Source organism: Mus caroli, chromosome 12 (assembly GCF_900094665.2).
Source record: "Mus caroli chromosome 12, CAROLI_EIJ_v1.1, whole genome shotgun sequence".
Taxonomy (NCBI): domain Eukaryota; kingdom Metazoa; phylum Chordata; class Mammalia; order Rodentia; family Muridae; genus Mus; species Mus caroli.
In genome coordinates, this window is record NC_034581.1 from 26,335,367 (window position 1) to 26,349,065 (window position 13,699).

Sequence of the window (13,699 nt, forward strand, 5' to 3'; positions counted from 1 at the left end):
GCCTGGCACAGTGTGCACAGAACAGGCAGGATGTAGAACGCCCCCACTGCAGCAGGAGGTTTCTGAGCCTTCTCTCAGGCTGGCGGTATCTGCCAGCATCCTGAGTAGAAAGGAAGCCCTGAGGCCTGCTCCACACAGGCACTGACCATGTTACCACTACAGCCTTATCTCCTGAGAGAATTCCCAGTTATGCAGGAGGCCCCTCCTTCCCTCCCTCTTCCCCTCCCTCCCTCTCCTCCTCCCTCTCTCCCTCACTTCCTTGTCATACCTATTCTTTCCTTATAGCTTACATAAGACAAATCATTATAAAAACGTGATTCCCTTCCTAAGAGGCATAATTTTGGTATTAGCAGGTGACACTTCTGTTAATATTCATACTGAGACAGGCACATCTTGAAATGATTATCTTTAGAGTAGCCAAAGCCATTAAAGGGTCAGTAAATAAAGATGCTGTTAATATTTGTGCTAGGCATGTCAGCCAACCCACAACATATTCATTTATTCAGAACAGTTGAGATTCTCATATTAATGGAATATAATGAATTCAGTGAAGGCTGTGTACAGCAAGCGCCTGTGCCTATATGTTTGCATTAATGGGAATATCTATATTTAATCACCAATTTTTGTTGCACACAGATCCTGCAATGTGCAGAAAAGCCTAGTGCTACCCAAGTCCTGCTCTCCAAGTTCGCACCTCCCCCTACCCTGAGCCTCTGCACTCCACTGCCTTTGACACCTGTCCCTCCTTGCCTGACCTCCTGCCTGCATCTTCATGGCAGAGTTTGCATCCTCTCTCCAGATGAGCTACTGTACCCTTGAGGACAGAGTGCTTGTTAAGACTGGGTAGTTGGCAATTCAGAGTAGCCTGGTAGATGTTAGAGCCAAACTCCCAACAGTGGAATTCCTGATAGGAAGGGGAAGTATAAGAATAGACATTGTGAGCCCCAAGCCAAGATAGAGTGCCTCAAGGTCCTGTTCCTGTTGTGGGTCATCTGATCCTGAGAGTCCCTCCTGCCAGTGCCCATGTTGCCCTAATATTATACCAGGGGTTTGGAGAGACTCCTTGCAACTCAGCAAGCTATAGTTCAGGCTACCCTCTTCCCTTATTTTGCTCTTCTGCTGAAGTAGGGTCCCCCCTCTTTGCCCACCCCATAACTTTTATCATTGTCATCATTATCTACAATGAGGAGAGCCTAGACATAGATGGATATGTCTATACCAGTCTTCCTGGTCCTGGCAACACTCCCATTGTCCTGGCTTTCCTCCTAAATGTGTATTAAATAAATACTCTTAGGCATATATCTATATTCCAATATGTGTTCTTCTACCTGGGCTTGCTCCTCTTCCCCCTGGGTTCCAGATATGGTTTTGTGTTTCTTATATTTGCTAGCAGTACACGTTCCCTATCAGCACCCCTCTTTCCTCTCCACTTGCTCCCATCCCATGCGCGTGAGCACACACACACACACACACACACACACACACACACACACGCATGGTGAGTAATGCCTCGATTCTCAAGCTGAACACAGGTGGGCACTCCTCATCTTGGGAAAAATCCCTGTATGCGTCTTTCCATCCTCCCTGAGAGAAGGCAGAGTCTCTGAGTCAGCAAAAAGAACAGGGGTCTGGTAGGATATGGACAACTTGCTTCAAGCATGGTGACTGTGGTCTGAGGGTATGCTTGTCTGGATGGTTATCTAGACCATCACAAGCTGATTTCTACATCGCTCTAGAGGTCACAGGTGTCTTTCTGCTCAAGGAACACTAGGTGGGCTCTAATCAATCACCAAAGGTCACTAGCTACAAGAAATGCAAGGATCTCAAAAACTAACTGATCTCAAAAAGTAAAATCAAAACAAGATCTAAACTTGCACACCCCTGAGTTCTGTGGCCCTAACTACAATCCTGTATGCTGGTATGCATGTAAAGATGGATGTAAGACTTAAAAAAAAGTCCACTCTGAGAACGGGATGTTTCAACACTGAGTAGGCCTGTCTGGGTATGTCTGTATTTTCATAGTGCTGTGAGCTCTACAAAGTAAATGAGCCTGAAAGACTAGGTAGGGTTTCTGCAGAAAATCAGGCCCTGGACTGGACAGACATGACTTACAGCCTAGCATCCACATGGCAAATTGTGAGTCGATTCCTCTTTCCTCAAAACAGGAGCTGAGCCCTCCATCCCAGCACAACCCCTGACCTAGATACCAGGAGCCATATCAGGACTCAGTAACATAGCCTCACTGCTTAGTGAGCTGGCTTCATGGAAGAATGGCCCTCAGCTCACCTCTCCTGTAAAGGTAGTTTCAAGGATAGCACACTCAGCCCACAGAGCAAAGATCTCCAGCAGATATACAGTGAAGGCTCTGGCTGGAAAGAAAGCCAAGGGGGAAGCAGGATGTGGCCTAGTTATAGAGGAGACAGCTGTGCCATGACCTGAGTTCCCTGCAGTCCAGTAGACAACAGAAGAACATTCCGTCTGGTTATATCATCTGCACTTCAGGTTAGGTTTGCAAGTCAGAAAACAAGAGCCTAGTGACTTCCCTGGAATTGGTGAGCCCTAGTAAGGAGGGGTCTCGATATACTTCCCACCTCCCTTTGGTCCAGAGGTCCTGAGTGCCAGTGTAGCAAGAGGAATGAATGGAACCAGGTGGGAGATGTTACTACTCAGCCTTGTCCTAGAGAGCTACATCATAGAAAGTAGAGGACAGATGGACACAGCTTCTCACATTTGCATCTGGAAGCCAGAGAGGAATATCACAGATGGTGGAGGGGGAAGACTTTATCCTAAAGCGATAGTTTTCAACCTTCCTAATGCTGCAACCCTTTAATACAGATCCTCATGCTGTGGCAACACCCAACATAGCATTATTTCATTGTTATTTTATAACTGTAATTTTGCTGCTGTTAGGAATTGTAATGTAAATATCTGATTTGCAGGATGTCTGATATATGATCCCCCAAGGGGTTGTGTCCCACAGGTTAAGAACTACTACCCTAGAGGTTATTGGAGGTCAATTCCTAGAAGAGAAGACCAAAGAGGCAGAGCCACTAACTTCCCTCATAGTGGGTGTTCCTTCAGATGCCTGTAAAAGGATTCTATATCCATCTATCCTCAGTCACAAGAATCCTTGGGCTTTCTAATGCATGCCACAGATAGACCTGAGTATTTGCTGTGGTCAGCTGTCCAAGGCTCAGCCTAGAAGGTCTCTGAGGTCACCAGCAGGTGTCACTTCAAACCACCCTGTGGGGATCTCACACTTGTTTGGAGTTGCCAGTCTGTTCTCTCGTGGCTTCAGGAGAGGAGATGCGTTCTGTGCTAGCCAGCCAGGGTTGGAGTACTCTTCTGAGGGCCTGTGAGCAGGTGGGAGCAGTCCTGCCTTCTCCTCCTGAGATTTGCTCTTCAGATGTACCTGTGACAGTGCCTGCCCTGTCCCCTTGAGTCCTCGTTTCTCTGAACTAACTCCCAGTACTGCCCATTCAAGCAGCATATCTGAGTTCTTTCACATTTCTGGTCTTTTGGGAATGTGGCCTACTTCTTGCTCTCCCTGAGAGGGTACAGGAGGGACAGGCATTCCAAGTTGTCATGGAAGAAGGTATCGGGCACAGATGGACGTGATCTTGGAGCCCTGGGTCTCAGCAAGTCCTCCTTCCCACTCTTTCTGCTATGGCTTGCTTCTTAGTATGTCCTTGTAAGCTCATCTATTCTTCATGCAGCCTATTCTCTCAGACTTCTCTTCAGACAACTCCCAGATGAGCAAAGCTCTCTATTCTCTGGCAGGCCCCACAGTGGACAACACTTTCTAGAGTGTCCCTAGGAAGAGGATACCTGTCCTTCCAAGCCCAGGTCCCCTAAGTTAGCAGTCTTTGGTCAAGGCACATCCAGAGGTTAGAAGCTTTGAGAAGGATCCTTGATCTTCTCTCCAGGAGGTAGAATAGGAACCGAGTCCTGGAGTGAGCAGAATTGTCATGATCCTCTGCCTTCAGGACATACCTGGCAGAGCTCCCAGTCATGGGGGAGACCATGCAGTAGCATCAGTGCACCATGCAGTAGCATCAGTGCTGTGTGTTCTTAGCACTCAGTACTGCCTTCTACCACCACCTCCTCCTCCTCCTCCTCTCCCTTCTACCCTCCCACTACATTCATTCACCCTTATTCTTTTTCCTGCCGTTGAACACCCATTACTAGAACATACATCTTGCAGTCCAGGTTTAGGGCATGTCTTCTGTGGTAGTTGTACTGTCTCCTGACTCCAGCTCTCTGAACAGCTCTCCTAGAACTCAAAGGGAAGGCACGGAAATTGGGCAGAGCTTGGTGTTAGACATCACCGATGGCTCTTGGTCACTTGTCCATATAAGCTCATTTCGTGTTAGCACAAGCTCTCTCTCTCTCCACATTCCATAGGCCCTGTGAGGTCTGTAGGAACCAGAGCATAAAAAGTACAGGCAGAGGTACACATGAGCACGTGCAGGAGGGACTGAGCACATGAAGCAGTGATGGATCCAGACATTAGAAAATCTGCTCGTGGCCTAGCATGGGGAATACAGCTATAATCCAAGAATGTAGAAGGCTGAAGCAGAAAGATCACAAGTTCAAGGCCAGCCTGGGATTCACAAGAAAGACCTTGTCTCAAAAAGAAAAATCAAAAGATTCTAATCAAAGAAAATACCAGAAAGGGAGAGGGTAGAAGAGAGCTTTCTGTAAAACTTGCCTCATTGCCCTGGAATCCTTCCCTGTAAAATAAGGAATTGGATTAATTTATTTCTAAACTATATTGTAAAACCAAGTCTGCAGAAACTCTTAATTGATTTGAGCACACAATTTGTCTCAAGACCAGGGAGAAATACAGGTGGTTTTGGAAGAAGGGTAGATATTTTTCATGCTAAGGTACTAAAAGATGGAAACTAAACAGAACAATGAGATTTAAATGAAGACAGAAAGAGGAGGAAAGCAGAGAGACAGGATCTGTGCAGAAGATATCAGTTGTCCTGGAGTGCAGGACAGCATGAACTGGTTAACTCCCTGGGTTTTATGTGAAGTCCACAGAGGGGCTTTGGAAATAAAAGATCCTGGTTGGCTATGATGATGCATGCCTCTCCCTGGCACTCAGAGACTGAACCAGGAGGCTCTGTGGGTTGAGGCTAGAAACAGAAGAGCCTGTGTACAAGTTACAAGTAAGTAAGTAAATGGGCTACAAGTGTAGAAAATACAGCAAACAGAAAGGGAGACTAAGTATTAGAAGTGACCATCTAGTTCCAAAGAAAAACCAAGGTCACCTCACTACCTGACTGGTAAACCTACCTGTCTTAAAGGCTGGGGTCAGATGCCTTCAGAAACTAAACTGATTCTAAATGACTCGACCTCTTTCTGCCTATAACTGCAAAGGAGCATTGAGCCATCTTTGGCAGAGAGTGAAGCTAACCTTCAGTGCCTCCATGTGCTCTGATGGCTTGAGCGGTGGCCAGCCATGCAGCATCCCCTCGGGTGGGAACCAATGGAATGGGCCTCTCCTGCACACGGAGCCTTGGCATCCTTGGGAAACTTGTCTGGTACATTCTCCACCCTGACTCTATGTGTGAACAAATGCACGCTGTTAGTAGTGGTTGAGTGGAAGAGCACCGTGGATGAGTTAGACCATCTGTCCATCTGTCTGGTATGGGGCCCGGTTCTCCATGGCTTAGAGCTTGAGTGTTAGCATGAGGAACTCTGGACATGGAACTCCACCCCTCCTTCCCTGTCTCCTCTTAATGTGTTCCAACTGAAAGACATGGTGAATATTGGGCAAATCTGTGTAAAGATTATTAGACATGTTCACTGGTGCCTTTTGGTTCCTTTGTGAGAACACTTTTGGATTATTGTGTGTAGAGTGGGCGTGGTTATGTTTACATACCTGCACCCTGCATCTGGGGCCAGAGGATCCATCCCAACAACTCTTTAACCGTGGCACTAACTTAGGGCTCAGTGCAATCAACTGAAGGTGAGTATTCCTCCGTCCAGCCCCACCTTCCAGCACTGGGTGAAATCCTCCTGCATGTCAGATGTGGAGCCCCGTCACCCGCCATGAACTAAGTGGTGTGATACGTTCTTAACTCACCATAGAGGGTGAGAGGTTAGGAATGGTGGTTTCTGTTGCCTTGAGCCCGCTGCACTAGTCACCTTTTGTATTTTTTTTTTTTTTTGCATGGGTTCTGACTGCGGCTGCCCCGCCTCTTGTTTAGCTGGTCCCCTGCTGCTGGACGTGCATGTGCTCTGGCAGCAGTTTCCCATGGACACATCCTGTTAAGTGAATGGGACGTCAGGATGTGCTAGGTATGTTCTGCCGCCCTGACAGGAGCCCACTGCTGATGTTCCTGGGATGTCCTCCAGCCGTGCAGTAGGTCACAGTGATGGCAACCAGGGGTGTGAGTTAGATGTCTTCCCACAGACTCAAAGGGCAGCATGATCCACACACATGACTTCTGAGTTAAGACCTATAGCTGCATGATTGAGACACAAAAGCAGAGCTGCATGCAGCATGCCAGTCCAGCTGCCATGCAGCCTGGGTGCCGCCCTTGGGCCAAGCCTGAGCTCCAGTGGCCCACAGAAATGAATCAGACATGGCCAGGCTGCTGGTCAATTCTGAGATGAATCCCCTATCCCTAACACCAGGGGCACTGTGGGACCAACTGAGTTGAGTCCATGGCTAAAGGCTGCATCTACTCAGTGCATGTTAGAGATCCCCCTTGCTGATAGCAAGCTTGTGGTTTCCTCATCAACATGAGACCGACTTTGAGAAGTTCCTATTCCCAATGGGTTGTACCATACGCCTGAGATCTAAGTACACTTTAGAGAATGCCTTATATATTCTAGCTAGGACACTTGGTCCTGCATTGCTTAGCTCTGGCTAGGTTAGTGAGACAGCATACATATGGTGGAACTTGAGGATACTTTTACCATCCTTTACACTTTGGCATGGTTAGAATGGTGGTGCAATGACCTGTAGCACTCTAAAGTGCCACACAGGCCTATAACACTGGAGCAGAAAGTTAGAACATGCATATGCTGTAGACCTGCATGTGGCAGGCTATTCCATCCAGGTCTGTCTCTGATGTAGGTACAGTGACACACCACCACTGATGCATCTCAGAACATGCTCCCTGGGTTAGGTGACCACCATATTGGGCATCACAGAACTAACGAGCTTCTCAAACCATCAAATGGGTATTTGTTTTCCTCCTGGAGCTGTGGGGCTCCCTGAATCTGTCAACAGGGAATCACTATATCTGGGCTTCACAGTATCTTTTACATGATGATACATCTGTACCAGAGGACTAACCATCTTCAACGCTTTAGCTAAATATTACATGAAGGGCATTTAAACAAGTATTTCCTATTTATTGGTTTGCTTTTGAGTGTAACTGCAAAAGAAAGGGCTTAGAACCACAAAAGAAGCATCGTGTCTTTATGTATTACATATGTCAGCAAATCTAACCCGGTGACCACTAATATTATGGAATGTGCAGGTTTTCTCAGTATACATGCGTCCTGAGTGTAACACTATGGAAAGCCCTCATCTGCCTCTGGACTTTCAGAATACAGTGAGAGCTTCTCTGCACAGGTTCAGGGAGATGCAGCTCCAGGCCTGGGGCCTGCATTTGTTGCTCGTGCTCTGTGATATCTGCATCTCTAAATAGCAAGCTAGTCCCTACCCACCCTCCCTAGAAAACCTTGAAAAAGGCAAATCAGGGCAGGGCAGAGCCGTGAGGGACAGGGGAGAAATGGGCTCCTGGAGGAGGAAGCGGCTCCACCCAAAGAGGAGACATTAAGAGGTGACCTGCCCAGCCGGGTACCAGATCCCCTGAGCTATGTTACATCTGAACAGCATTCTAAGTCTGCAGCAGTCAGGTGGAATTACAAATAAAGAGAAAGTTACCAAACACCTTACAAATTGAAAAGTAACTTAAAGATTTTGTCTTCCCTTGAAGTTGAGGTAATGTGTTTCAGAACTGTCAGATGTCCAGTATATTCCTGAGAAGTCACCTGCTTTCTTTCTGTTTGGGGCGGGGTGGGGGGGGGGGAGGGGGGTTTTGTTGGGGTGGGGGGGGGGGGGGGGGGGGGGAGTAAGGTTGTAACCTAAAGGTAACTGTATGACATTTGTCCATTTAAAAATGTCTTTATTGTTTCTTTCTCTACAGTCCTTTATTGTTTTCCTTTTATGTGACAAGAAAAAAAATGAAAAGAAATATACCTTTAGAACCACATTTGTTTAGAAAAGAAAGCATTCTTAATTAGAATTTCTGTGTCGCCTGGCAAAAGCTTGTGGTCAGAGCCACTACACTTTCTAACTGTAGTGAGCGCAGACACAGGGCCTACTTTGACACTTGTGTTTCTTTCAGAATTGAAGGCACTGAGGAAAGAGGTTTTTTTTTTTTTTTTCCCTCCATGATTTGTGTTTTACTAAAACAGAGCTGCTATGAAACAGGAACAAAAGCGATAGTGGAAAGGGGATCTCTTGAAGTTCTTGAAACCATCAAAGGCCATCTGCCCCACATTGGATGTTAGTGATCTAAGCATTCCCTCTTCTCTGCAGTTTGGCACCTCTGGGCCAGCTCAGCCTGAGAGGATCAGCCAAGGGACATCAGCCAAGGGGACAGCGGTCTAGGCAGGGCTCCACAAGGATGGCAGAACTAGGCTCCATAGTTTAAAGGCTCCTTCAATGAGTAGTTGCTTCTGTCATGAGAGCCCATAAATCACTTGCAGATCCTATCCTGCAGTGACTTGCGAGCCCACTGAATATTGAAGTATTCTTTCTCAGCCAGCATTGGGTGTTGGGTCATGTACCAGTCACACACTGTCCATACCATACTGAAACACTGCACGTGGGGTGTCTTGACATCTGTCTGGCACTGTGACCCCTTTTCATGTACATGGAGGGAGCTAACCCTCATGTTAGCATGTTATGCCCAACCAGAACACGTGGGCTTATGTGACCCCTGCAGTAGAGATGTGGGGTGATGGATGAGTTGGGGAGTTGCTAACATATCACATGACCTTGGCATGGAATGGGGTCCCCTTTAGCCCACAGTGATCAGCAAATGTGTTATACTATGCATACTCACTTAACCAGAGGGTGTATCTCTCATAATGTCATATACTCCACTAACCAAAAGGCATCGATCATAACATCTCATACCCAACCAGAGGGCACACCTATCATGATGTCATGCTCACTTAACTAGAGGGGATACCTACCATGATGTCACATCCTCATTTAAACAGAGGTCACACCTATCATAATGCTACATATTGCTTTACCAGGGGTCACACCTATCATAGCATCATGCTCACATGCTACCAGAGATTTTATCGTGACATCATACTTTATATTCCTTAACATAATTCTAAATGTTGATTTAACCCTCTTACTATGTCTTCTTAAAGAGTGTGGGGATGATATAGAGAAAGGATTTTCTAGACACTTATGAATAATTAACTAGGAAGACAATGTCAGTCAGTAACTGTTCCCATTCTCTCTCCAGGTTATGGGTCTATAAAAAGGCTACCACATGGGGCCGTGTAATGGGACTTGAGTCCCATTGAGGACAAATTCCTATCACAATTGAGGTGTTCTGGCTACTGTCCCATCTTTTTCTAATTCAGCGTTCTCTGACTTTAAGATTATATATTTCAGTATACTGATAGTCATTTTTTTCTGTGTTAGAGGACGTATCTGATACTCTCTGGGTAGGTGTGGCCAGTGTCTGTTCTTAAAGAGGCTCTGTGTTTACTTGGTGATAAATAAGTAGAAAAACAGAAGGCAGAGTGGCCAGGGGTTTCAGACTCCAGTAAGCAGCAGGTAGCTTCCCTGGCAGCAAAGGGTCGAGCCCTGGGATCAGAAGGGTCTATGAGAACTTTTGGATGTCTGCTGAATCTGCATGTCTCTCCAATTAAGCACTATTTAAGACATTTTAAAATTATTTTTCTGTCACGGTTCTTCAAGACCAGTGTTCACAGCCAGAGAGCAATATGTACCACCAAAAAATATTTTCTTTTATTATCACAAAGACAAAACCAGGTTATAGCAAGAAGACCAGGGCGTTTTGTCTCACAATCTAAGAAGCAGAGTATGAAATGAGATTACTTATTCCTCATTTCCTTTCTTACTCCTATTCCCATTGTAATGAAAAAGAATATACCGATAAAGTGAAGCACTTTGCTTAACAAACTTTACATCCTTAAGTATAAAAGCCTAAAATAACCCCCTACTGCTGTCCATGGCTGCTATTAGGAAAGCAAGAAGGGCCATCGAACAGTGTCCTTTAAAACCTCCCCTGGCCTGCCAGAAGCACTTCAGTGTTGACAGCCAAGCCATTGCCTCCCCCTAGGGAGCTGAGGGCCGTTTCCATGGAAACCCAGCCCATCTCTTCTGTGGTTTCAAAAACCCAAGCTGTGCACACAGGCTGCCTCTGATTGTCCCACGTGGGCCTCCCTTCCTGGGAAGATGTGCTCCTAGAGGGATGGTTACCAGCGTGACAGGGAAAAGTGGATTCCACACACCTCCCCCAGGCCCAGAGTGGAGGAGAAGCCTGAGAGGCAGGTCCCTCTTTTAGAGGAATCTTCATCTCCTCACTTGAGGCTGCAGAAAATTGTGGTTTTGAATATTGAAATTTCTTAAGGCTGGGAAAATTTATATGTAAATCTATGAGTTTAAGAAAGCCTTAAAGTCTTGAATAGTCAGATAGGAATGAATGCCTGGAGCCCCTGCAGGGGAGGGCAGGTGAAGCAGCCCCAGCTCCCTCCCTCGGTCCAACGGTGCCACCTGCTGGTAGACAGTGGCAGGCAGCAAGTGCTTCACCAGTTAGGAGCTCAAACAGTGCAGGGGGAGAGGAGCAATCAGTGGGCCTGCCCTTCTCTGCTCCTCCCAGAGAGGCTCTCTAGCCCCACAGCTACCCTCCTGGCTGTGAGCAGGCCACAGCCTCATGGCTTACAGGTGGTCTCACCTGGTCTGGTCGGGTTCCTGAAAGAAAACCTTCTGCAAAACAATGAAAACCCTGAAAGTGAGAAAATTATTTTTTTCTTTTGTGGTAGGAAGAGTGCATCTTGAACCTCTTTCTTACTAGGTGACAAATTATACCTTTGTAAAGGACAGCCTAACACGTAGAACTTGCCACAAAGGTTTTGTAGGTGGGGTAGGAGAAACCAATTATCGCTGTTCTTTCTTGGATATAAGACCTCATTTTCATTTGAGCCTACTCTTGTTAAAGGAATAAACTCTCAATTAACTTTCACTAGGCTTTAAATTAGGAAGAGCTTTAAAATCTCCCCACAGTAGAAAATAAAGCTGAGTGTAGGTCATTGGTGAGTAGGAAACACGGAGTCTCTTGAAACACCTCCAACCAGAGCTGTTATTCCTTTCAGTATCTCTCAGGATGGTTTCTCTCAGGTGAGTGCCTCAGCATTGGCAAAATCAACCACTGAACAAGCCCACTGAATCACTTCTCAGGAAATATTCTCTCAGCTATTGAGTGACAGGCCTTATCATCACATAGGACGTGAAGGCTAACACAGTTAATCTGTTCAAACCCAAGTCCCCAGTCAGGGATCGAGCTGCTATTAACAAGTAGGTTTCATGCAAACACCTCAGCCTTGTTCTGTAGCCAATGGCTCTTTCAAAGGTCCACCTCCTCCTGTGTGGACCCGAGGACTCCACAGACACCTCTACTGCCCTGCCATTCAGGTGGCTTTGCTCCTCCCCTAACACAGGCCATAAATTAAACTCTACCCTGACATGTGGTGTGGAAGATACCGACCTCTATCCCTGAGACCTAGATACACATTCCCTTTCATGGGGCCAGAGGGAAATTAGAAAATTTCTAAACCCTGAAACTTGTTTATGCATCCAAGTGTGGCAATCTGCCATTTGCACATTTGAAACTGGTCCAGTTCCTGTGTGCCCACCTGCTCCTTGGCACTGTGTCATCCAGTCTGGAGAAAGCACATCTGTGAGTGACTAGTCTGCCAGCCACAGTGTACCAGGCTTGTGGGCTAGCCTCATTTTTGCGCACGGGTAGCCTTCCAGTCTCACCTCTATACTTAGCTAACATGCTGGCCCACCCTCAGCATTGCTAAGCAGAACCATGCTGAACAGAGGGAAACTAAGACCTTTGGAAGCATCTGCGGACTGTCCTCATGTGTGGCTTTGTTCTTGACCTGGGTTCAGGCTTCCCCTGGGTCTGCACAAGTGCACAGAGCATGGTCGGTCTTCTCTTCAATAACAGATGGTATTTTGTTCACTGGATCACTAAATCTGTTATTTAATGGAAAGGGTATTTTTTTCCCTCAACTTCTGTCCCTTAGTTTTGTCTTCCTGGTGGTACAAAGGCAATGAGGTTGCTTTGATAAGTAGGTTTTTGCATTGCAATCTGCTTTTTTCTTGGGATGGTGTATTTAAGAAGTTATACAGATGACTGGGAGATTGCTCCATGGTAGAAGTGCTTGCTTTGCAAGCATTAAGAGCTTAATGTCATCCTCTGAACCCACTGGAAAAATAAAATTAAAAAATTTCATAGCAGACCTTTTGGCACAGGCTCATGATATCCGGCACTAGGAGATAGAGGTGTGTGTATCCCTAGGGTGACTAGCCAGCCTGATCTACTTGTTACGTTCCAGGACAGTCAGGAGCTCTGTCAGAGAGATGAGAGGTAGGTAGGTAGGTAACTGAGTAATGATACTGATGCTATCCCTGGCTTCCACATGCACATACCCTAACACACACACACACACACACACACACACACACACACACTACTTAGAGAGAAACAATTATAAAAACCCATCACTAATGCAAGCTGGCCTTAAGATGCCAGATGACTTTGTTTCTGTGGGTTTACACAGACTTTGTAGAGATGCCTGTGGCTAATATGAGATCCCTGTCAGGGCATGCAGATGCACCTCCTACAGTATACCCCAGAATAGAAATGTAATAGGCTTAAGGTAAAACAGATCTCTAGAGGGGTCCATGACTAGGGAACCACCCCAAACAAACTCAGGTTCCAGCTGTTGCCTTACCTGGGTTCTAGGCTCCCCCAGACTAGACAGCATTGTGAGGACATGGCAGGAATCCCCGTGCAGAGCTGGCTCAGATTATCCATGCCCTTAGCCATGGTGTATATCTTTCCATGTTTGTATCTTGTCATGTGTAAGTTGGGATTGCAAGCCCTACAGTAACTGGCCTTGGCTAAGTTCAAAGAACAGTAGGGTACACAAAGGCCATTTAGGGGTCCACAAACCTAGTGACAGAGGATACAAGGTGCTTGAGAGACTGAAAAGACCTAAGAGGTCACAAAAATTCATGCACTTTTGGGCATGTCCTTGTGCTGGGAAGGAAGGAAGTAGAAATGGATTTGTATGTGGTAATGATCTTGAGTGAGCTAGAGAGCTCCCAGATCAATTTAGTCTCTCTCAGTAGCAAGGGTACACAACAAAGAGCTTGCCTTTTGGATAAATAAAGTCTATTACCCAGGGGGATTGATTTCCTTCAAGTAAATTACCCCATTTGCATTTGTACTTGTAGGTGCCCCACCCCTGGCTGTGACGGTTCTGGACACATCACTGGCAATTACGCTTCTCATCGAAGGTATGTAGACTCCTCAGAACCATCCTCTCTCCCCAGAGTAGCAGCTCCATCCTGGCAGAGGTGCTGCACTCTCAGATGAGGTAC

At 46.4% G+C, this 13,699-nt stretch overlaps 1 protein-coding gene across 16 annotated transcripts in view; it reads left to right on the forward strand.

Moving 5' to 3' along the window:
• The window catches only part of Myt1l (myelin transcription factor 1 like), a 393,059-nt gene that overhangs the window by 344,097 nt on the left and 35,263 nt on the right, over positions 1–13,699 (forward strand). For 15 of the 16 annotated variants that reach the window (XM_029484681.1, XM_029484687.1, XM_029484691.1 and 12 more), the window contains one exon: positions 13,553–13,615. The exons of the other annotated variant lie outside the window; for it this stretch is intronic. In XM_029484681.1, the coding sequence (XP_029340541.1) occupies positions 13,553–13,615 (63 nt within the window). The remainder of the gene's footprint in view (positions 1–13,552; positions 13,616–13,699) is intronic. 16 annotated transcript variants of the gene reach the window in all.